General features: G+C 37.0%; 1 protein-coding gene across 1 annotated transcript in view; it reads left to right on the top strand.

Annotated features, from left to right (window-relative positions):
* The first annotated feature begins 953 nt into the window (after positions 1-953).
* Positions 954-25,837, top strand: part of LOC149551387 (Exostosin family protein) — a 66,030-nt gene continuing 41,146 nt past the window's right edge. Inside the window, exons 1-3 of the mRNA XM_089786895.1 lie at positions 954-1,347; positions 1,480-1,806; positions 22,804-23,090. Of these exons, the coding sequence (XP_089643021.1) occupies positions 1,186-1,347; positions 1,480-1,806; positions 22,804-23,090 (776 nt within the window). The 5' untranslated portion in view covers positions 954-1,185. The remainder of the gene's footprint in view (positions 1,348-1,479; positions 1,807-22,803; positions 23,091-25,837) is intronic.

Raw genomic sequence — 25,837 nt, 5'->3', positions numbered from 1 at the left:
TGATGAATAGGGTTTTTTAAAGATACAAAAGAAATGATTACATGGTAATTTTATTAATAAGTTATCAATTTGTCTCTAAAATAATGTGACAATAGATAATCTTAGCATATTCTAGTTGTCAACCAAAATTTTGTATATATAATGAAATTTTAGTAATTTGATAAACAAAAATAGTAAATAAAACTTATGGCTTAAATCTCCTATCCTATAAGTACAACATTTTGCTCTCTTTTAATATCAAGCACTAACTTTTACAATTGTATACAGATATAATAAGCACTAACTTTTACAATTGCATACAGATATAATAACCATCTATAAGACATGATGACACGAGACTATCACACAAAATATTAAAACATGTTAACTGTTGCACTTTCTACTTGCTCTCTTCCATAATATATTATTATTGCTTAACGATTTAAAGCTTCCGTTCCATCTACAATTTAGTTTATACTTCTTAACTTCATTGAGTCCCATTTCTCAAAAGACACTCCAACTCGCTAATAGCTCTTGTTTTCTAATAGGGGAGAGGACCCAATAGTTGTGCACCCTAACTTCACACTTCTCAAAATCTTATGTGGAAATTTCAAATCACTCTCATTTTTTGATAGTAGCTTACTTGGCAAGTCCCCTGCGTATAACTAAGGTTTCAGAGCCACATCATCAAATATGATGCCACATCAGGATGCTTTTTGTCAGAATGTCAAAAACAACCCAAAAAAAAATGAGACCAATCATAGTGCATTGGAGACTCCATAATTCTGCAGCTGACATGGCATCACACTATTGGTTGTTTTTTGAGAAAAGGGACACTTTTCATTCACTTATGAGTAATCATCATTAACAAAAACAACTTTAAAGTCACATCCATTGGTACAATCTTGTCAAAAATGTTAGAGATTAAATCAACAAGTATGAGTATTAAGTTAACAACTACTGTCACAACTATTAGAACGCGCACAACTAATAGGTCCTGTCCCCTAATCCATTTCCTTCTATTTTTTCCAATACGGAGGAGCTCTTATTCCGTGAGTATCTTTGAGAGCGAAGCTTATTTTCCCTCCATGTTGCATACATAAAGCCATACCTATCGTCAGTCGTTAGGTGCTTTTAAATTTTGATAGTGTATATACGCACGCATTCGACACGGACCGAATGGTTGACAAGATTACAGGCAGATAAATGGGCATTAACAACACTTCAATAATGTGTTCAGCACAGCGATGGATAGTCTCTATTTTAGCTATTTCCCTCGTTGCCTACATTTTCGTTTCTTTCAGATCTCTGCAATTTCACACAGATTATGAAGTTTCTACACCTATTCGTATCGAGCAACATAACCAGGTAACTCTATTATCTAAAATAAGCTAAAGAATCTGTTGCACAAGTTTATTTTTAGTTTTCCATCTTTCAGATCTGGCATTTCTTATTGCTTTAGAAATGAAATGTTCATACGCACAACCTTGATATGTAAAGGCCTCTACAGAAATCCGCAAGAACAACGAGTTCGAAAGTTTTTCAGGCAAAGACTGCGGCGAGATTGATTCAAAAGGGACTTCAGTTTTCCACTCTGCTGAGGTTTTTTCCAGGAATTATGCTGAGATGGAGCGTAAATTTAAGGTTTATATTTACCCCGATGGAGATCCGAACACATATTATCAAACGCCAAGAAAGTTGACTGGTAAATATTCGAGCGAGGGTTATTTTTTCCAGAACATTCGAGAGAGCAGCTTTCGCACGACCAATCCGGATGAGGCTCACCTGTTTTTTATTCCAATTTCCTGCCATAAAATGAGAGGAAAGGTCAGTGGCTTTATTTGTTTATAGCGAATTTGATACAATGCGAACGTATTTACTTTTCTTTCTACTCTAGTTTCTTTTTCTTGTTTATTATAGAGCTCATATAATTGTTTGAAATCTTTGTAGAGGATGAATTTTGCCCGGTTACAGAGTCAGGAACTGCATACTCGTTTAGTATCCATATAATTAAGTTTTAAACGTGAGTAAAGCCTTGAAAGTACGACCTACAAAATTATAGTATATTTGCTGTCTTAATTTGCTTTTCGTTTTAAAGAAAAATATTTCTCCTTATTGCGGAATTATTGTTTAGGTTAAAGACTTCATCGATGATAAGTTTTTTCTTGCAGTGGAAACTATTTTTTTGGTTTGAATTGCATCTGGGGCATTATTTTGTCATACATCTTAATTATTTTTGAAGTTATTCCTTTCCATACCTGGATCGTCCTCAATGTATCGCATAGTTACACAATGATCCCAATTTATCCGCATGTACACTATAGTTTACCCTACCAAACAGGCTGGCACTTAACCCATATTTGTTATACTGTAGTCCTTTGGTCTGATCCACAGTTGTTTAGAGGAAATCCGCTTTTCAATTACGCAGAGGTGAGACTATTGCATTTACATTGTTTGCAAGATTGGAGCGATTCTTCCCATCGTTTGGTGTAGCTTCTGTGTCTCTGGGTTTGCATGCTCCCTATTATCAAAGTGCATTTTCTGTTGGAGACCTTCCCCAGCCGCTGCGCAGGAAATTTGGGTGGCTGATTAGCGCACATTTTCATTTGAGTCCTAATTCTCAACAGCGCCAAGATCAAATTGCTAAATATCCTCAGGAATGTACCCTATCAAATGTGGGGCACTTTCCGATGTACTATACATTCATTTTACCATAATCTTGTCATATGTGTGTTAGAGATTTGGATAAGTTTTAGTGCATCTGATTTCAGGGAACCCTCGAATGAGTATCTCTGGATTCTCATTACCGTTGTACCTTAAATCCTTGGACATTACAGATCTAGAAGTAGTGCATCTGGATCAGCCCGAGAGAAGATTTTAATTTGATGAAAATAAGGTATGGATAAGGAACTTGGATGAGAGAAGAGAGGACGTGTTGGGTTTTGAGGAAACAATTTAAATCAAAGTTATGGTAGAGGACAATAATTTGGATGTATGTCGGAAAATTGTGCCATTTCTAATGTTCAAGGATAGAAGGTCCATGATTCTGTGAATGCCCTCAAAACCTGAAAATAGGTTGGTATCTGTTGAAAGTATAGCAGAAGAGAACACTTTGGGGGCTCTGGGAGTCCTTGACGTATGCCATAATTTTTAAGGGCAGCAAGTCTAACGGATTGTCCACAAAATCTGAAAAGTGATGACAAGAGTTTCATCTGTTGGAGGAAGGATCACAACCAATGGAATTAAGTTGAATGTAAGTGAAAACTTGATTGTAGATATGATTCATGGAGTCTGCGAAAAGATTTGGAGAAATGTATTTAGGATAGAAATAGAAGTCAGCATGATGCTCATTTATCTATATCAAACCAATGGATTCAAGTTTGATTTAAGTGAAAACTTGATTGTATATATGGCACATGGAACATCGGAAACATATTGGAGAAAAGTTCTTTGCATCAGAAAGAGAAGTTAGTATGATAACTAATCAATGAACTGGAAGATTTTTTTGGCAATATGCTAATGCTGAAGATGTTTTTACACTATTTCACTTCCAGATTCTATGCTATGTTGTGTGGATTATGTGCTCATTCCATGCAGTGCTCTTAAGTTGCTAGATTGGGTTCGCCGGTTTGGTCACATTTCTTTTTTAGCAGGTTGTGTTTGTTAGAGTTTTAAGCAACTCTCCAACACCCCCAGGACCAGATTAAGACCAAGATAACTTCCACAAGAGAATAGTTAGAAGATTGCATCACAATGCAAGAATGATAACATTGCTAATGGACATGAAAATGCACACAATGAGCTTCACATATATAGGCAAGGTGAATAGACAAGATGCTGACAAGTATCATAATACTTTGAAAATGCACAACCTATCATCCACATAAGGTGGAAAAGTGATAGTGTGATAAGACTAATAAAGGTGGATGATCCACCTCAGATGATCCACTTGAGGTGGATAAGTGATAACTTGATATGATCACTGAATGTGGAGATGCTCCTAAGTGCAATTTGATCACTAAGTAAACTTAATGATATGTGTGTTTTAGGACCTAGGTGTGAGGTTACCACTAGGTACAACACCTTAATTACACCAACAGGGTTTGTTTATACAAAACATATACAAAATAAAAAATAAAAAATGTACACATATATGCAGCAGTGTTTAAGTTCATATTATACCACTACACTAAAATAACATAGCAAAGCACACCACCACCACCATATGTATTAAAGTTTTATATCAAATAATATAAATGTTCTAGCTCAAAAATAATAATGTCAATTGTTTTTTTTTGATTGGTAAGAGGCCAAAGCCAAGATTAATTATTATGTATTATTATTAATTATTATTTTACTAAGCACAAGTAGATTTGAACCCAAGACCTCTTTGATAAGAGGCTCACAATTTACCGTTGTGTTGTAGGCTCTTGCCTTGTAATAATGTCAATTGTTAACAATCAGCAATCAGAGTTCAAATATCGTACGGGTTGTCAAAAATATTATCATCCTGCATATGCTGTGGTAAATTAAAACTGCAAATAGTGTCACTGATAGTGGTACTAACACAAGAATTTGCAACAATATTATCATTCTCAACCTCATGATCTAGGTAGCTTATAGTCATCAACTCCAAGTAAAGCAAGGAAGGAAACTGAATCTTCTAATTTGACATGCTCAGATCAACATCCCACTCCTTTCTCTCCCTTTGGTATTTTTTGTGTGTGAGGAGCTGCAAGTTTGAAAGCATAAAGGCCAGCCTTTGCCTTTTTGGAATGTAGTCAATTGTGCTTTATTTAGTGGACAGAGGAGTGCATGCTCCAATTCCTCTTACGTGAAAATGAAATATCAACCTATCAAGATTTTTCAGTTTGGAAATTAGAGAGTTAAGAGCTATGATTAAAATTTTTAAATATAAATTCATCAACGACAATCTTAAGAGTTAAGGACTTGCAATAAAATCTTGATGGCAACAGATTGTTGGTGTTGGTATGATTATCCATGTAAGTACATTCATTTACGAGCATCAACCTACGCTTGTCCCAAACACCTTCAAAACCACAATTGTCTACTTGCATAACTCATGAATTTAGTCGTCACAACATGCTACATCTCTTTGTGAAGGAGTCTATGAAGGGCTATCTTGTACCGTGTGCAACTTCAAAATCTCTGTATGGGGCAATTCTTGTGTTAGTATGGAGTCATTAACTATAGTATTTGGAACTCAATGCAAAGGCAAGGAGATGCAAAGGAGTAGTCATTTTGTTTCATCTCTTCAATTTTTTTTATTGTTCCTTAGAGAATGTTTCTTTGAGATCTTTTTCTTTTCCATTTATGGTGACTTTTATTTCATCAATTATTGAGTCAATGCCATTGTATACCTCACCCTAACAGGGCCCATTCATGCTAGTATGCGAGATCTTGTACAATATAGGCTTAGTTAATTTCAAGAGGTACTTGACATGATACTACTAAGAGTCATCCATTATCATTTCTTTGACGTCTGTTGCACTTGTAGTGCTAGATTGCCTCCTTATGCTCCAATTAAGGTTAATTGCCACCCAAGACAATACCTCATGTTGAAGAGTGTAACTGCGATAGAGATTTGTATCTCTAGAAATATGGGCATTATTATCGTTATGGTCACCTCAGCTGAAGAGGACATATATGATAATAATTGTAATATTAATTATAAAGACGTGTCATGCGACATGCATTGAGGCATGAAAATACATAGAGTTGTGTGTTTGAAAATGAAGAGTCATGTCTTGAGAAATTGTAGAGGCCTTCAATTGTAATGTGAAGAGTCTCTCTATTTGCTATGTATATCGCATCAAGCAAAATACATTTGTAAACTTGAACATTTTATTATGAATAAAGTGATATTTTGTTGTGTGGCTGGGGTTTTCCCTTCAATTTTAGAAGGGCTTTCCTAGGGTAGCTTCTGGTGTATGTTGTATCTTTTATGTTTTCCTTATTGTTGTTTATCATTTAATTTCTAGGCAAAATTTAACATGGTATCAGAGCCAAGTTAAGAATCTTCACTTTGTTTGGAATATCAAGGTTGTATTGACTATTTCAATCTACTGGTAGTTATGGCTTAGCTGGAGACGAGTCTCAATGCTCAAATTTTAGATCCTTAAGGCTTTCTTTTTTGAGCTTTGTTATTGTTTCCTTGAGGCTTTGTGTTTGTCATAAGACATTAGATATGATGATCCATGTTCTTTGTGATTGCCCATCGACGCTCTCGTTCATATCTTCAAAATTCGCCTATGGCCATCTCTTTCATTATTCTCATAGTAACATAGGGACACGTTCCCCCCTTTTTTGCCCCATGTCCCAGAGACTTCAGCACACCGGGGACTTGGGGACTCAGTCCCCAACTACGCCACTAGATTCCGCCACCTCCATTGAGGATGGGGGACAACCTAATGTTGACTATTTGCAGATTTGACAATTTATGTTTAACGTTCGATGTTCCAATTCAATGCAATATTCAAGTATTTACTCTTTTACATCTTTATATCTTATATTGCAATACATATTTTCATAACTAGCATTTTAAGAACCATATATATATATATATAACCCCCTTTTCGTCCCTTGTTGCCGTCCCTCCATCGTCCCTAAATTAAGGCCCCTTTGTCCCCACGTACCAAAAACTTGTCTCCCCGTCCCCCAGGGTGGTGTATTTATGATTATTCTAGATTGTAGCATCCTTACATGCTTGGAGCAATTCACAGTCATGTTATATTGTTATCAACAATTTCATTTTTTTTTTTGAGTTTTGATCCATCATCGTTATAAGATAGAGATGGATTTGTTGTCATCTCCTTTATTGAGTGTTTCTTCAACTCCTCCTATGAACACCTAATGCACTAGCTGAAGTCCCAAACTGCTCAGGCTCATGCCACACACACACACACATATAACCCCCCTTCCGTCCCTCGTTGCTGTCCCTCCATCGTCCCTAAATTAAGGCCCCTCTGTCCCCATGTCCCAGAAACTTGTCCCCCAGTCCCCCAGGGTGGTGTATCTATGATTATTCTAGATTGTAGCATCCTTACATGCTTGGAGCAATTCACAGTCATGTTATATTGTTACCAACTATTTCATATTTTTTTTGAGTTTTGATCCATCATTGTTATAAGATAGAGATGGATTTGTTGTCATCCCCTTTATTGAGTGTTTCTTCAACTCCTCCTATGAACACCTAATGCACTAGCCGAAGTACCAAACTACCCAGGCTCATGCCACATAAATCCTTGAGTCGAGAGATTGGTTCTTGAGTTTCAATGGTGGATTGTGCAGGAAGTGTTAATCTTGATAGTACTTAAGTTCGTCAACCTCTTTTGTATGGTTGCTATGATCGGATAAGTCTTTGATTATTCTCAATTTACTCTTGCTATCTATCAAAGATTGTATGAAATGATTTAGTAATGTTAGAATTTATTGCATTCCTATATTCTTCATAGGTTGTATATCTGTTTGGCATATGTTCCATCTTGACGTTCTTTTATTTGTCATGATCATTGTGATCATGGCATGTAATAAAATAAATTTGTTTATACTTCTCAATCAGGTTTGTGTTCTTTTGCATCCTTCCAACGTGGGGAAAGAGTAGACAAGAAGCTAGAGCATCACACAAGAGAGGAGTTAATAAGAATAGTATTGTTCAGAAAACCAAGAAGGGAATTTTGACGCAAAGAAAGAAGAATCCGTTTTTTGTAAGAGTATAGAGTCGAGTCTCAGCAACATGCTATCTTTGATGTTGGAATAGGTATTATGGATAGAATTGTAGGGTGTTGGAAGGATTCTATGCTCGGTCAATAGCCATATGGGTGCAGAGATTGGCAGTGTATAGAGAATCTTGGTGAGCAGGGGAAATGAATATTAGCTAGTAGGCTATTTTCCTGCAAATTGCAAGGTTCCGCTAGTCATCATTTGGAATTTATAATACTTTCGCTAGAGAAGCAGTGAGAGTTCATCGTGTGAAATGGTGGGTATAAGTTGAGAATCATATTTTTATAGAAAAGTTATTAAGAACATCCATAACTACCTAGGAAGTGACGATGAAATGGTGTGGTGCAATGTGGTAAACCAGAATTGTGAAATAGTTCTAGAAAGGTCGCAATATCATCTCATTCGTAGATTTGACCAATATTTCAAGTTTCTTGGTCATCTGGTAATAGTTCGAAACAATATTAAGGGAAAGCAAGATGGATTTATGAGATTTAGAAACTATAGCAACATACTTAAGTGCTTTCCTCAGAAAGAATAATGGCAAGGAAATTGCGAGTTGGGACGTCAATGTGTTGGAAGTATAGAATGAAACCCATCGACATAATCTTCTTAAAAACAATCGATTGAAGGAAGGAAGTTAGCGTTGATCTAGAGTGTTGTTCTTAGACAAACTGAAGGTGCCAGGATAGAACGCAAATCAAGTCAACATCAACTCTTGGAATAATTGGGCGCATCTAAATCCAAAATAGGTGGTGAATGAGTCAATCTGTGATTTCGTCCAAGTTGGGAGACTTCATTAACGAGAGTGCAAAAGGTGAATAGAATACAACTATCTGTTCTTGACATCATAGTTTTCTTCTTGTTTTGAGTCTTAATGGGTTATGCTTGCATGAGAAAATTTGAACGATAGCTTGTAATCGATGTCTCCTGTTCGCCTCCTTTGCAAAGTCTGAAGATAAGTTTTTGAAAATTTATCACTGAGTATAATGGATTGGATTGCCACTTGGATTACCACCAACATAAAGATAAGTATTTAATGTATTGATCATAATTTTTTTATTTATTATTGGTAATAGTGTTTTCTTTTAGTATTTGATAGATTGATCTCTCTTCATTGCAGGATGCAACGAGAAGCAATGCGATTAGGAAAGATCATGACCATGAGGAGGCTGCCTTGATAATACATATTGAGAGGGAGATGTTTTAGCTTCAAAGGGAGGTTTCTTCAGCTATCTTCTTGTGATGATCAAAGTAGTTCTTGTTTGAAGGGGAGTCCCCGCCATTCTTATATATGTTGTTAATGTTTTTTCAGACTCTTGTTGGAAACAAGTCTCAGCTGTGATTTGTTTCTTGCTGATTATGAGTTCTTATTTATGTGAAATTATTAAAATTGTAAGGACGACTTGATATCTCTATCACTTATGGGAGGTTCATAGTGAGCATCATGTAGAGAGAGTTAACGATGTCATCATGTTGAGAGATTCCGTGATGGGAGTTGAAAATCATGTTGAGAGACTTCATGACTGTATCATGTTGAGAGGACTCATGATAAAATGTTAGTTGCAAACCTTACTATCATGTTGAGAGATTCCTTGAAAACATCATGTCGAGGGAGTCCGTGATGAAAACTGTTTGTGATTCTTGCAGGTTTTTCATGTTGAGTGATTCCATGAATCATGTTTTAATGAGAATCTATGTGAATATAATTTATCATTAACATTTTTGTATGCAGCCTTGTGTAACTGTTTAGCTAAAGATCTCTCTCTTGCTAAGAGGGAGTGTTGAAGATTGGAGCTGCGCTAAAGATCTTTATCTCTAGAAATATGGGTGTTATTATCATTATGGTCACCTTTAGCTGACGAGAGGACATTTATAATAATAATTGTAATATTAAGGGAGCCCACCCGCAGTCTAGCGATGACTTGGGGTGCCCTCCTTATAGGAGGTCTTAAGTTTCACTCTCCTCTTATATACGTGGCCTGGCTCACTTTGTACTAAAAAAAATACTAATTGTAATATTAAATATGATGACACGTGTCATATGGCATGTGTTGAGGCATGAAAATATGAAGAGTTGTGTATTTGAAAATGAAGAGTCATGTTTTGAGAAATGGAAGAAGCCTTTTGTTGTAATGTGAAGTCTCTCTCTATTTGTCGTATATATTGCATCAAGCGAAACAAGTCTGTACATGTGAACATTTTATTATCAATAAAGTGATATTTTGTTGTGTGGCTGAGTTTTTTGCTATAATTCTAGAAGGGTTTTTCGAAGGTAACTTTTAGTGTATGTTGTATCTTGTATGTTTTCCTTATTGCTGTTTATCATTTAATTTCTGTGCAAAATCTAACACCTTAGAAACCTTGAAAAGGTTTCTCAAAACATGTGTTGGATGCAAAAAAATGTTTCTACAACTTATTTCAAAATCTAATTGAAAAAAAGTATCAAAAGTAAAATAAAAAACCTGAGAAGTTTACTAAAGTGAAACAAATTTAAGTGCTATAACTTACCTTCAACAACTCCAATTTTTGAGAATTGTCTAAGTATGCCTTGTGATATGTGGTTGTTGATGAGCGTTTGGATCTCCCTAGCATTGGCATACACTTGTTTGATCCATTCAACTTAGTTGCCATTTTTTTGTAGCATTAGGTTGAGTTAGTGGACAACTCAAGGTGTCCAATGAATGCGTGAATAGTACTTCTCAACCAATAGCTTAGCAGCCCTATAGTTTTTGGCATTGTTTATTTGAACATGAGCAACATTTTGAAGCCAACTTGTTCAATGGCTTGGAAGAGAATGCTGGCAATAAATGGTCTGTTTGTCGCTTTCCCTTTACTATCTATTGCTCTTAAAACATTGCCCTATTGGGGGACATTGCAATAACATCGATCGAAGGGCAATTTCTTGCATCTTTCCATCCATCATATATGATGGATACCCCTATTTTATACATGAATCCTTGATAGGCTTCAAGGCATCCTTTACATGTTTTACGTATTTGTCCAATATGGAAGTACACACCACCCAATAACCCTAACCCTTGAACCCCTTTGGAGCCTCTTGAATTGATCTCACCATTTTTGCCATTAAGGTGAGTAAACACCATTAAATGAGAATCTATTATTATAGATACATCTAGCAAAGTTTTGCTTGGTAGTCTCTCTAGTCTTATTGCGAAATGTTGTTTCCAAGGGTCCCTTTGCTCTCTTATGTGACAATGGTTGTTCTTGAGGCATATGGAGATACTTTTGATCATTTTTAGACTTTTCCAAACGGTGAAAACCTATTTTCCCAATTGCCTTGTCTACTTTTGCTTTTCCTTCAATATATTTTATATCCAATGCAAGAACGACACAAATTTGATGCCTTTTTAAGGAATAAAGCATAAATGTGCTTTCACTCAACTATATGAGTTGTTATATCGTTCTTAGCAATGTTTGCAAATCTAAGAGTTATCTCCTCCCCTTGGTAATTCTTGTATAATATCCACTTATTTTTATAAGGTAGAGTTGGTCTTACATCCCAAATTTTGACCTAATTTTAAATTTGCTCATAGCCGTTGGAATTAGTTGGTTTTTCTTTCATAATCATGTGAAGTAGGTAGTTATTTATATTCGTTGTATTAACTATTAATGAAGATGTTCGTTAACCATTATTTGTTATATGATGTTTAGCAGTTGCTTGATTTTGGAATTATAGTTAATAATTAAAGTCTTGTAAATGTTTATATTAAAAATTATTATGGAACTTGTTATTATGGTGGAAGTGTTTCAGGGGTGATTGTAGGAGAAGATGAAGGGGGGAAGCATTGCTAAACGGGATCAACAGACTGGGATACTAGCTTAGTCCAGTCAATAGGATTGATAGGTATGATCTTAAACTTCTTTGGTAAGGACCTAGTGACATGAACTTCATGATACATCTATGAGACCCGCATGAGCTATTAAAAAAACAATTTAAGAAACATAAAATAATTTAATTAAAATATAATACGGACTTGAAAGGATTTTAAATGATCTTTCACCATATTTTTATAATATATACCTATGTACGTACACAGACATAAAAAATGAAGTGACACCGTAATATTATTTTCTTATAATAAAATGATGCCACCTCACCAATATATCTACGTGTACGTAGATAAATATAAACCATAATATTTTTTGAATTATAACCTTCAAATCTTCTTCCATTCTTTTATTCTTCTTTTTAAAAAAACCAATTGAACACTTGGCATTTAATTGGCATTCAAAGAGCCAAGATAATTCTTTATGTTACGGAAGCCAAGGAGTCATGTTATTTTTTTTATAAAAGTCGCGAGTGAGAGGCGGAAGTATTTGTTTCAAGCACTCGACTACCTTTCTCAAGAGATCGACTCTCTCTCTCTCTCACATTTCCGACTTTCATTCATAAGTTGATAACCTGCAATTATCATTTGAAAATCATTGCGGCCCATAGCATTCCAAGTTCTTTTTTTAATAGTCTTGTTTGCAGAAGACTTGATACATTTATACATTGGTTTTTTATGCCTAAAGAACGTCTGTGGAGGGGTTGAATCATAGTGGCCAGCTAGGCTCATACTTCTTTTCTTTTCCAGAATAGTCTCAAGTTACATAATCAACCATGTTCCAAGCTTTGCGGAATATTTTCATGTCAATTGCTACTGTTTTTGTGACTTCCATAACAGCTAGATTGTAGATATAATCATCATAGATGTTATCGGATAGAACCTCTTGAGAAAAGAGATTTTTAAATGCAATAAATCCTAATTTAAATATACCATATGAAAATCAGAATTCAATAATGTTTCTGCTGGTCTTAAAGAACATATTCTTTCAAGTCACAGTTCATGAAAAGATATATTATTTAATGAATCTTTTTAGAATTAATAAACAGAGCGGATTGCTCAGAATTTCCAAACACTTGGGACTCACCGGCTGTATAACCATGTAAAGGTGAAGAGGTGAGATGAAATCTACAAGAACACGGAAGTGGAATCAGATATGATTAAATAAATTAAATAATCTTACTTAATAGCTCATGCTCATCCTTATTAATGTTTTCCTATTGTCAAGTCGAGCGGTGCTGATCGGGTCATTGAACCCATTAGAAAACCTTGGCCAAGGTATTTTAAAGGCATGTTTGCCATCTATTGATTACTTGATGTAAGTGGTGCCAGTTATGCAGACATGTTTGTCCACAACTGTGGGGACATTCTAAACACTAGAATGCTCAGGTGGCTGGACTAAGAATATTCCAAGCTCGATACCGAGGTAGGGAGGGCCTTTCTAATTCAGTAGATTGTGTGGGGATAAGTATTGTCTGAGGTTGGGAGGTTAAGCCTAAGTCAATGCTTCTCCTCTTATCGAAAGCCGAGGCTTGCACAACCAACTAAAAACCCACCGGATACTTCTCGCATGTTCTTCTTTCTTTTTCATGTTATGCATTTACTTTATTTATATGCATAAAAATATAGCTAATCGTTATTATAGTTATTTTAGTTGATCATTGATATAGTTATTTTCAATTAATTATTAATCTAGTTATTTTAATGTTTTCCTGTTGTCAAGTCGAGCGATGGTGATCGGGTCATTGAACCCATCAAAAAACTTTGGCCAAGCTAGTTCAGAGGCATGTTTGCCATCTATTGATCACTTTGATGTAAGTGGTGCCAGTTATGCAGACACGTTTGTCCGTAACTGTGGGGACATTCTAAAAACCAGAATGCTCAGGTGGTTGGACTAAGAATATTCCAAGCCCGATCTCGGGGTAGGGAGGGTTTTTCTAATTCAATAGATTGTGTGGGGATAAGTATGGTTTGAGGTTGGGAGATTAAGCCTAAGTTAATGCTTCTCCTTTATTGAAAGCCGAGGCTTACACAACCAGCGAAAGACCCATCGAATACTTCTCGTATGTTCTTATTTCTTTTTCATGTTATGCATTTACTTTATTTATATGCATAAAAAGATAGTTAATCGTTATTATAGTTATTTCAGTTGATCATTGATACAATTATTTTCAGTTAATCATTAATCTAGTTATTTTAGTCGATCATGGATACAATTATTTTCAGTTAATCGTTAAACTAGTAATTTTAATTGATCATTGATACAATTATTTTCAGTTAATCATTAATCTAGGTTCTTCAGTTGATCATTGATATGGTTATCTCAGTTGAACATGGTTATTTAAGTTAAATGTTGATAGTTAAAACAGTTAATGTTATATGAAAAGGAATTTAGTTATCTATTCAATGAATGTTGGGAAAATCTCTTTATAAACTGTCTTTGTTTTTGGTATGAAAAATTGTTTGTTACATATGATATCATAGCGCTAGGCTCGACACTAAACCTAGGGCACACTACTTACTAGTAAACCTAAAAGTTCTTAGAATAAATGTATAGGATGCAAGTATGTAAAACACCCCGCAAGAAGGCTTGACATCCCATCTTCTCATACCTAATTAAAAACATGCCAAATCTCAATTACATTTGCTGCTCTATGCCCCAAGACAATGAAACTTTGAACAAGGCCTTGCAACGAATGAAGAAGGAAAGAATCAAGTGGACTCCTGCTAGTAAAGCAACATATAGGAACAAACTAATTCAAAACTGGAACGCTCATCAGGGCAACTCTTTTTTGCATTTCCACAGATCCTAGATGGTGCGGATATGTACAAATCTAAATCAAAATTGAATGCTGAGAAGCAAAATTTAGATTCCATAATTTAAACATCCTCAATAGAGGAAATTTTTGTAAATAAGGCTGCCATGACTGCAACAGCAAAAATATTAAAGCTAATTAAATAAATTGGTTTATTCGTGTGTTATATGCACTCACAAAACTCTTTTAATTTGTTGTAGGCACACTTAAAAACATGTATACAATAAATTGACACAAAATTTTGTAAATTTTCAGGTTAAACCAGTAAAACAAAATGAATAGCAACAAGAACGTTGCAGATCATGACATGGTCCATGAAAACACACAATCATCTAGTGATTTGTTACTTCAGATTTTGCCAGAAACACAACTGAAGTTGGATAATATGGAAAAGAGAATGAATGAGATGGCAGCCCAAATAGAGCATAACCAAGAGGAAACACAATCATCACCTCCTCTCAGAACAAAGACCGAAGTCTCTGATTACAACAAGAAAATCTCTTCACCCATTGAAATTGAAAAACAAAAGAAACAAGAAATAGTGATTGATCTGTTAGTAGATATTGAGAAAATCAAACAACCCAAATTGCCGATTCTGAATCTAGAGAGGATGCAAAGGCTTGGTTAACTGAAATGGAACAATATTTTGAAATTAGGAACTTTTCAAAAACCTCAAAAGTAGTTTGGAGAATATACCACTTCACTAGAGAAGCTGCTACATGGTGGAGAAACACTAAAGTTGAACAAAACATTAAAACCATTGAAATTATGTGGGAAAAATTTGTAACTATTTTTAGGAATCGTTGTTTACCCCAAACCTTTTATGACAAAAAATTATTTCCAAAACCTAAAGCAAGGAGACATTACTGTACACAAGTATTGGGAGAAATTTACCCGACTACTGAAGTATGTACCACCATATAAATAAAATAGAAATCTGAAGGTGAGAAAATTCATTATGGATTTGAATAATAGAATAGGAAGAATAATTGATGTTCTCTCCTCGAACCATGGAAGAAGCTTTAGAGAAGGCTGTCCAATAGGAATACAAAATCAAGAGAGATGACTCCATTTGGGATAATAAAAGGAAAACAAACTGGAGTACAGGAGGTGCAGGTACTAGAGCTCAGAAGAAACAGTTTAAGGATTACAAGTATAGCAAGCCAGGATCAAAAGGAAATGGAATCAAGGATTTTAAAAGTAATTTCAGTACAAGTAAAAATAATAAGAGCAATTAAAAGAAGGGGCCACCTTCGGGATGTTACAATTGTGGGGGAGATCATTATGTTAGTAAATGCCCCATCAAACCCAAAACCAATCGGTCGCACCGACCACCTCTTCCACAACAGTAGCATGTTTACCAGCAAAGAATCCACGCAGCCTTGGACAATAGACAAACAGAACAATAGATAGGGCCGATTGAAACTCCGGGTAAGATCTATGGGAATATTGTCTCTATTTTAATTAATACTGGAGCTTCTGAATGTTTTATATCGCCTAAACTATTAACTAGAGTTCCAAAAAGATTTAGTTTTATGGCAAAACCATGGACAGTCGAGTATGCAAACCAGCCAAGGGCTAAGGTAGAGTAGTGTCTGTTTGAGGCTCAGGTTGATTTTCTAAATTTCTCCACTGAATTGATTTTGTATGTAGCACCTCTTGGGTCTTATGACATTATTATAGGTATTAATTGGCTCAGTTAGCATAAGGCAAAGGTGGATTGTCTTGCCAAAACTGTAGATTGTTTGGATGACCAAGGCAAACCTACAAACATTATAGGGATTAAACATGAAATTAAATCAAAACAGATGTCTGCCATGCAACTTAAGAAATATGGAAGAAGGGGCTGTGAGATTTTTGCAATAAGAGTTTAAGACATGAGAGATCCTATAAACACCACTTGTGGAGATGACTACATTTTTGAAGATGTGGAAATCAGAGAAAAGTTAAAGGAATCTTTCAAAGAAAAATATCCCTACCTAAAGAGTTATCAGGATGTGTTTCCCAAATAACTCCTCGGTCTACCTCCATCCGGAGTCTTCGATTTTATCATAGAATTGTTACCAGGAGCAAAACCCATTTCTTGGGCACCATATTGAATGACCACCACCTAATTAATTTAGTTGCAAATACAATTACAAGATATGTTAAACAAGAAACTAATTCGGCCCAATGTATCACCATGGGGAGCCCCAATATTGTTTGTTAGGAAGAAGGATGAAACCATGAGATTATGCATAGATTATAGAATGCTCAATAAGGTTACCATCAAGAATCGGTATCCACTTCCTAGAATTGATGACCTCTTTGATCAAATGAAAGGCGCAACAGTATTTTCAAAAATTGATTTGAGGTTAGGATATCACCAACTTTGTATTAAGGACGAAGATATTCACAAAATTGCATTCAGATTCAGGTATGGATATTATGAATTCACAGTGTTACCTTTTGGGTTAACCGATGCTCCAATAGCTTTTATGAACTTAATGAAATAGCAATACATAAAATTTCAGCTTAGGATACATAAAATTTGCAATCCTTGTTTTGAGAAACGGTTATTCAAGACCTGTAAGAGGGAAAAACATTTATCAGTTAACTTGTTACAAATCAAAAGAAAATCAATTCCATGCCGTACAAGATCTGGATTGACCTTTTTTTATTTTAGTTTATATGGAACACATAAATGGAGGATACATAGTGGCGGAATCCCATTGAGCATTATCATTGCTTTTTTGTTCAAAAAGTTAATATTTATGTTAATTTAGAATAACGAGTACCACAATCTAAAACACTTTTGACTTTCCTTATGGTCGCCATCTCCTCTAGCTTTGTGAGTCTTTCGATTTGTTGATCCTGCATGGCCTCCCCTACATCTCGGGCTCTGAGCTCTTCACTTGTTGGCCCCATTGTGGGGGTGCGAGTGTGGTTGACTATGCTCTTGCATCGATCTCTTTTATCCCCTCCGTTAGCCGCTTCACTGTCACCCGTCTCCCTTTGGTTGATCACTCCATCCTCAACCTCGTTCACTTTGCCCCTAGCCCTCACCCTCCTCGCTCCGTCCCCTTCGCTTACTCCCAAGCCCCATACCACTTTCTGCTTCTTTGAGTGCGATTTCTACCTCTTCACCCTCCACCTTAGACGACTTCTCCCCCTTGACTGCTTTTTGGATTCCTCCCAGGCTTCATCCTCATTTGAGAGTTCGCCCTCCTTTCCATCCCCCACCACACTTCTCCCTCCCCACTCAGCCCCGCTAGCCGAAAATCTTGGCCCATGAATCAATAGTATGATGATGATTATAAGTCTTTCCACTGCTCCATGTGTGCTTCCTTTGCTGCTCATTCCCCTACCTATACTTAGTGCGTTCCTCGTACCACCGCCTTCTTCGTCACAAGAAGCGGTTGTTTGTGGCTTCAGAGTGTAGATTCCTCTGTGATATGCTTGTTCGTGACTTGAAAGCCTTCTGGCTTACCTTGTTCCCTCGCCATCCACGCTTGACTGGCCTCTTTACGATGTCCATGGGCAACGACCCATTCATTCTACCCCCCACCCCCAACTGCCATCTTTTTACTCCATCCACCATTTGTGAGGCCATCAAATTGATGAGATGCAATAGAGCCACCAATGAAAAAGGGTTCTAGGTAGAGCTTTTTAAGCTCGGTATTACGATTCTTTGCTCCTTTCTTTTGGTGCTCTTCAACTGAGTGGTTTGCGTTGGGTTCCTCGATTCATGGTCGAGACATGTGATTTAAATGATCTACAAGTCCAAGTTAGTTTCAGACCTCGACAATTATAGGACAATAATGATTGGGCATACCTTTGCTAAGCTTTATGCTACAGTCCTGAATACTATTCTTTCTAGACAACTTGGCAGGAGACAACATCATGCTAGAGGGCAAGTTGGGTTCTTTATCAACTTCCAGACAATGGATCACATCTTGACACAGTGGGCTATCATTGAGGAGGCTTGACATTGTGCTGAGAAAGTCTACTGCTGTTTTGTAGATTTTCGTAAGGCTTTTGACATCGTTCCTCGTTGGGGACCTTTTCTAGAGGCTCAGAGACATTGGTATTTCAGATATTCTTTTGACTGCGACTATGAGACAATGGTTGACAGATTTAGGACTCCTGAGGGTTTCTCTGATCCGATTCAGAGTACCATCGGGGTGAAGCAGGGCTGCCCTCTCTCCTTCACTTTTTTTGGTATCTATATTGATGAGCTTGGGGCCTTCCTCAATGAGGCTTCGCTCCTCAAAGATGAATGTTACTTACACTAGGTTCTAATCTCCATTCTTCTCTTTGCTGATGATGTGGTTCTTTTAGCCTCCTCTTTGGAGGGGCTCTAGAGGCTTATTGACTTAGTTACCAGGTTTTGCTGTTTAGGCTTGGGTCCTGGTACTGGTACAATTTTGGTACTGGTTCTTCTTGGGTACTTCTTGGGTTCTTTGTGGGTCCTCCTATGAAGGACCTAGAGTGAACCTGGGCACCCAGGATGTACCCCAGGGCGGTAGGTCAGTTTATGTATGTATTTCTGATTTGTTCGTTAGTATGTTCTTTCTATTAGCTTTAAATACTCTCTTGCAACAGCTTGGTAATATTATTTAATCTAAAATTGTTTTTATGTAATGCCCTTAGTTTATGACAGTAGTGAACAACAATCTACTTCGATTCATTTGAAGGTCAGGGTTTGACTTTATTTTATTTGTAGATCTAAGGACATGATTGTTCGTAGATTTGTAAAAGCCAGCCAATAGTTATGTTTGTTGATCATGTTCGGATTGATGTCAATTGCTAATGCATTTAATTTGAAACTATATCAGTGATACAATTATTTTATTTATAACTTTGTTGTCCATTATTGATTTATGAGTACCACTTTTCTTTTACATTTGTAACTTCGATGTTCTAGCATACATGCATGCATACATATGCAAATGAACCCGAACCCACAGGGGAGAAAAAATTGCCGTACCCACGTACTCGAACCCCATACCCGTACCCGAACCAGAACCCGTATTGGCAACTTAGCTTATTGATGTATTGGCCTCTTTTTGTGACCAACGTCAGCTTGTTGTGAACCTGAGATTGATGTATTGACCTCTTTCTATGACCAGTGTTAGCTTGTTGTGAACCTAAGCAAGACTCGGGTTATGGTCTTCACCTGTTCGAAGACCTCGCATCTTCGGTTTAGCTTCCAAGGTCAGGCGATCAAGATTGTCTCTTCGTACACTTATCTCGGGGTCAAGTTCTCTGGTCCCTACTTTAGCATGAGGCTCGCCCACCTACCCAGGGTTACCAAGGGGATGGGTTCCCTCGCCCTTTTAGAGAGAGTGGTTTCGACATCACTTTTAGGACACTGAGTCCAAGTCCCTCTTGAACTCATTGGTTAGATCGACTGTTTTATATGGCTTTGTGGTTTGGGGACCTTCTCTTCTTGATTCAGATTGGGCCTCGGTCGAGTAGGTCCAAATCTTTCTCCTCTGTTGTATTATGAGGAGTCACTGGTAAAGTCCGCACAATATTATTTTGGCCGAGTTCGAGGCTCGCCCTTTCAAACTTAGCGCCATCTTCGATCTGATCTAGTAATTTCATTGCTGTAGGGCTTTGCGGACTCCGCAGACAGTCGCCATAGATATTCCTACCTTGCATATTGCTTCAAGGTTGATATTGCTAGCTCTAACTTGAGGACTAGGGCTCACTGCTGGTATACCTAGGCCACTACTTTATTGAGCTTGATTGACATTGACCATCTCTCGCGTTACCAATTCTCATTAGATGCTCCTGCCCATCTTCTCCCCTCACAATAGGAGTTGAATGGGTACGCTCGACTCAACATATATAGATAGTATATCACCTCAACTTGGATTAACCCTCCTGGGGGTTTGCTCTTGCAGATGGCCTTCTACTCTGAGCACTTTCTGGAGACTCGTGATGGGATTATTGTGCATCCCTTCTACTTGAGCTGATGTTGGATTCACACCCTTCGCATCTTTCTGGGGTCTTTTAGAGTTGGTTCTCACCGGCTTCAATGCCAGACAGATCACCATTTGATTGGAGAAGCTCGCTTGCCCCATCGTCCTCCAGGATAGCGCGAGTTACCTTCCTTCCTTGACTGGATTTGCCGCCTTTGCACTTCGTTTGAGATAGAGATTGAGATCTATTTCATCTTTCGGTGCCCTATTTATTATGAGATCAGAGGCAGGTTCCACTACTAATTCAGAGATTGCAGACCCCTTTCGGCCTTTTACAGTTATTCCGACCAGCGATGCTTAGCGCTATACCTCTGGGAGACTTCACAGCTCCATGACCTCACTTTACAGCGCATGTTTCCTCAGAGCCAAGCCACGGATCAGCTCATCACTACCTTTTTCCCGCCCATGGCCTCCTCCAGGGGCAAGAAGTGATTGCTTGCTACACCCATCTCCGGGCACATCGGATCTGTTATACCTCATCGTGGATTCCCCAGATAGCGACACCCTATCTCCAGTGTTACTTAGAGACAGGCCTAGACCCCTAGTTGCCCTGGGCCTTATCCTTCGGTGCTGGATTTCTTTTTACCAGGAAAGGATATTATTATTATTTAATCCTTCTCTTCTCTCGTCTGTTGTTGTGTCCTTTCTTTGCTTTCCTGTTCGCTCTTTCTTAGACACCATTTGGTGCTCTTGCTGGGTTGTTTTTCTTCCCTGTTATATCTTCCAGTCCCTTAGAACCTTTGTTGGTCTCTTGTTGGACATTAATATCATTATCTTATCTTATCTTATGCTTTTCCTATGTCAGATCAGACAAGGTGCAGAAGCAGAGGATGCCCATAAGCCCATTCTTGTTTCAATCATATAAACTATAATATTTATGAAAAATAAATTAATAAAAGTACTGCTATCTACTTCATGCAAGTAACCCAGCAGCTATCTAATTTCAACTTCAACTCCTAACTTTGAGCTTTTGAAATAAAATAAAACTTTAAAATGAAAATCTGGAATAAGTTAAAACAGGTGTCTTTTAGTTGCGATATTGTTTTTCATGATTCAATTGTGTAGTTCTCGAGTGAAACTCATTGACCCAAAATCCCCCAAAATAGCCATCCAGATTCTAGTTTGAAGTTACGAACCCTAGACCCGCCAAAATAGTCATCCAACTGTGTCTCTTAATCCTAAACCCCACTAAATCCTAAACCCCCCAAAATAGTCATCCAACTGTGGAGGATACAACTGTGTCTTTTAATTTACACTTATTTTCTATGTAAACCCTAAACCCCCCAAAATAGTCATCCGGATTCTAGTTTGAAGTTCTGAATTTACATTGACAATTTAAGTGGAGATTCTTTATCATGTATTTGCAACTTGTAGATAGTGATTTTGAATGAAGGTAGGCAAGTTTTTTATTAATAGTTTTTAAGGTTTGTGGACCTCCCTATAATTTAGGTTCAGGGTTTTCAAATTTTATTGTATAATATAACAATTAAAAATAGTGTGAAATTTTTGATGTGGGGATGCTTTACATCCCCAAGATTGTTTAGAGATGTTTGGACAACTCTTGACTTTCCCAGATGCCAGGGCATCCTCAGATGCTCCCTGTAGAGAAAAATATTCCCAAGTCATTACTAAATGTATCCTTCAAAGGGCAATTTCCATGGGGCCTCACTAAATGTTCCTGCAGAGGGGAATACCTTTAGGGTTGACCCCTGCATGGCAAGGCCAATCTGGTGATGACCACCTTTGTACAAAGGTGATGCCCAGGGAGCAGGTAGGGGGACAATCTGCTACAAACCTGCTGCTCCTAGGATGTGCTTCTTTTGGGTTTGGTTGAAATTTGGAAATATGTCATTTAGGGCCCCTGAGCTATTTCTACATATTCAAGTAGTAATTCTATTTAGATGACATCTATGTATGGTTACCAAATTCATGTTTTTGATTATTGAGAGGCTTTCTTCAGTTTGTGAATTCACCTTAAAGTAGGACTCCAGAAATCTGCAGTCACATGGATTCAATAAATCTTTGGTTTTTTGTGTAGATTGATAGCTTTCTTGCCACTTCTCTGTTTCTTTACATGTATATGTATGATAGAGCTCTTTGGTTATGTGCACAAATAGTTTACATGGAGATTTATTCTGTATTGTTTTAGAAACTTGTTTCAAGGGGTGAGTACTGAGATTGCAGAAAACTAGCTCTTTAATGTTCGAATTGTGGTTAATGCTGTTGGGGGATTTCAGTTGTCTTATCATGAAGTTTTGGTGTTTCACCTAGACTTAAAAAGTTTAAACATATATTGGAAATTAGAGAAGCTATTTGTTAAAGACATGCTTTTGAAAATTGATTTACAAAATCAGACCACTTATACATAGAATGCATCTGTGCACAATGTTTCAAACCATTTGAAGTGAATCGCTTGTAAAATGGCTGATTGAGTTTCTTTGATTGCAGGGGACTTCTTATGAGAACATGACAATTATTGTTCAGAATTATGTAGAGAGCCTAGCAAGAAAATATCCTTTTTGGAATCGGACATTAGGAGCTGATCACTTCTTTGTTACTTGCCATGATGTTGGTGTAAGGGCAACTGAAGGCCTTCCGTATCTTGTGAAGAATGCTATCAGAGTTGTGTGTTCACCAAGCTATAATGTAGGATATATTCCACATAAGGATGTTGCGCTTCCCCAAGTTCTGCAGCCATTTGCCTTGCCATCTGGAGGAAATGACATAGAGAACAGGTTTGGATATTGTAAACTCGTAGTTCTATTCTGGGAAAATCTATGGTTGGCCTTGTTTGATGTTTTTATGGACATTCCTACAGGAAATGCTTAAATTTTGATTCATAGAGTTCAATTGTCTTGAATGCTGTAGTTGAGACAAAGATAAAAGTTTTTTTAAAATTCAGCAATTAGCCTCACACATCAATCTGGTCATCAAAATTCTCTTACGGAAGCCCATGACTGGATTATTTTCCATCTGCTTTACCTTTGCAGGTTGTAATTTGGTTTAGATGTCACATGAGATTGATATTACTTCTGTCAAATTCATCTAAAGCATGCAGCTGGCTGTCTGTTTGGATACACAATGAGAAGTTTTTTCTTCCATTTGCTTTTCCCTTCAGGATTGTATATAGGCTTAGATACTATGAGCGATGGGTATCACTTCTGCCAGATTCATCTAGCACATTTACCTGGCCTTGTCCTTTTGGATACAACATGCCCAGTATCTGATGTGGTAATTACACTGCTTGAATATTCAAAATTTGTATTTTCAAGCATATATCATGTTGCTTGAGGTTTGAACATGGGTCTATTTTGAAATCCCGATGATATACCACTTAACTCACCCTTTTTGACAATCTTATACCTTATTATATCTATTATGCAAATATATTTTTCAAATTTTGTATTGCTCGCTCTTAACCTCATGGACCAACTCAGAGCTAAACTCAAATTTGCCAATCCACTTGTACCTGGAGTACAAACTGCCTTCTGATGAAAATTACACAACTTCAGATTGTAAATGTAGTTCATTGGTTGCTTCATTTGGTATCACTGTGAGTACATGAAATTGATTTAACTTTTTGAATAATTTTTGTATCAAGAGAGTGCTATATTCTCTATGTGCATTCTTTCTGTGTACCAACACCTGTCAAGGATTGGGTGGTTGGGGCAGGACAGGTTTTGGGGATGGGGGGGGGGGGGGGGATGCTGTATATACCATATTGGCCTATACTTTTATTACTTGGAATGTGAGTTATGAAAATACGTATAAAAAACGGTGGAGGAATGCATTGACCTGTCCTTGGAACGCAGGGTTCTGGGGGCCAGGATGCATCCTTTGAAAGATAACAGTGCCAAATTATTCATTCAATTTTTTAGGTTTTCTTTTTTAACTGCAGTATTTTGTAAAGGTATGCAACTGTTAATTGGGTGGAAGTTCAGAGTCATGGTACAGATGCAGAGTGATTTAAGATACTTGGAAGGATACAAATAAACAATGTAGATGATATGTTGATATCACATAGTCTACGGCGGGGTAGCAATATTCCAGTAAAAGTATAATTTACAAACCCCACTTATTTTCTACAATTCATCTTTGGCCTATTACTTGCTTAGACTTCGATGAGTGTTTGGGGATATCATCAAAATGAGGTTGAGGGTAGCACCAATTGTGGTAGTCTCAGGATGAGAGAGAGAGGTCTGGACCTTGGGGGAGAGAGGTGAAAGTGAGACAGAGAGATAGAGAGTCTGAAAGGTGATAAGATCTTCTGACTCATAGAATTTGCATTGTAACTACTATAAATTCTATACCACTCTCAAACATTCTGCCAATATACACATGAAACATAAAGTATATACAAGTCACATTGACTTAGATGTTGTATTTCATATATATATATATATATTGATGAAGAGAACTTGAGTAAAATTTCATATTTCTTATATATTTTGGGGGCATGTCAAAAACCATGCATTGAAATTTCTGGAGTTCAAATTGAAAATGAAAGAGTCTTAAAACACCTGGTTGATGCTGGCTGAGTACACATGACATGATTTTGTCCAAAGTCGGTGAGTCTGGCAAGTATGTCCTGGAATCAGCCAAGCCTAAGTTCGAGCTGCTAGGACTTCAGCCTCGGCGAGTCTGTGTGGGTCTCACATCACTGCTTACAACTACTTTAGATGGAAAGGTCTTTTAGTCTAATCCAATATATGTCCCAAGGAATTAATTCCCAATTCATCCCCAAATTACAGATAAAGTCTGCAAAATGAGTGCTACAACTTGTCTTAAATCTTTTTCCTTCACCACAAGAAATGCACAGTCAGATCCATATTGACGTACCAACAAATTTCTGATCTCAGCTTTTGGGATTTGTATCTGCATTCTGCCCATTGACTGTATCTTCAATTCTGCTTGCCAATCTGCTAATTATCTCTTGGCTCCATTTTTTGTCAATAGTGGTGATTCCCAAAGGAAACTAATTACATTTATCCAAAGAAGAAAAATTGCTATGCCATAATCCCAATGCTTATTAAGGATGACCTTAAGAAACATTTATCATTTACAATATTTTTCATCAGTTACTAGGCATTAAAGGCAGGGGTGGGGGTCCTAATTGTAAGATGTCAGGAAATATGTCTCTGCTAGGCATTAAAATGAGCCCCAAATTACGTAGCTTGTACAACTGTACTTTGGGTTCTTGGAATGATCCTACTTGGTGATGGAATGCATCTTTGTTATCTAAGTTAATAAAGTATCTCTTTAATTTGAACACATACGACTCTCTCCCTTTCTCTTTCTCTCTCCAAGCATTACTTGACATGCTCAACATTTGGCCTCTATTTCATACATCAAACTAAACTTAGCCAATACCCAGGTACCATTTCAATATACATTCTTATACCTCCAATAGGCTACTGTCAAACCTGTGAGGCCGATCTGTAACCAGAACTTATAAAAAAATGTCCCAAAGATTGCAAAATAC

This window comes from Cupressus sempervirens, chromosome 6, assembly GCF_028749045.1.
Source record: "Cupressus sempervirens isolate cs-2001-9-10 chromosome 6, ASM2874904v1, whole genome shotgun sequence".
Taxonomy (NCBI): Eukaryota; Viridiplantae; Streptophyta; class Pinopsida; order Cupressales; family Cupressaceae; genus Cupressus; species Cupressus sempervirens.
Note: the sequence above shows the minus strand (reverse complement) of the source record. Positions and strands in the feature narration are given on the sequence as shown.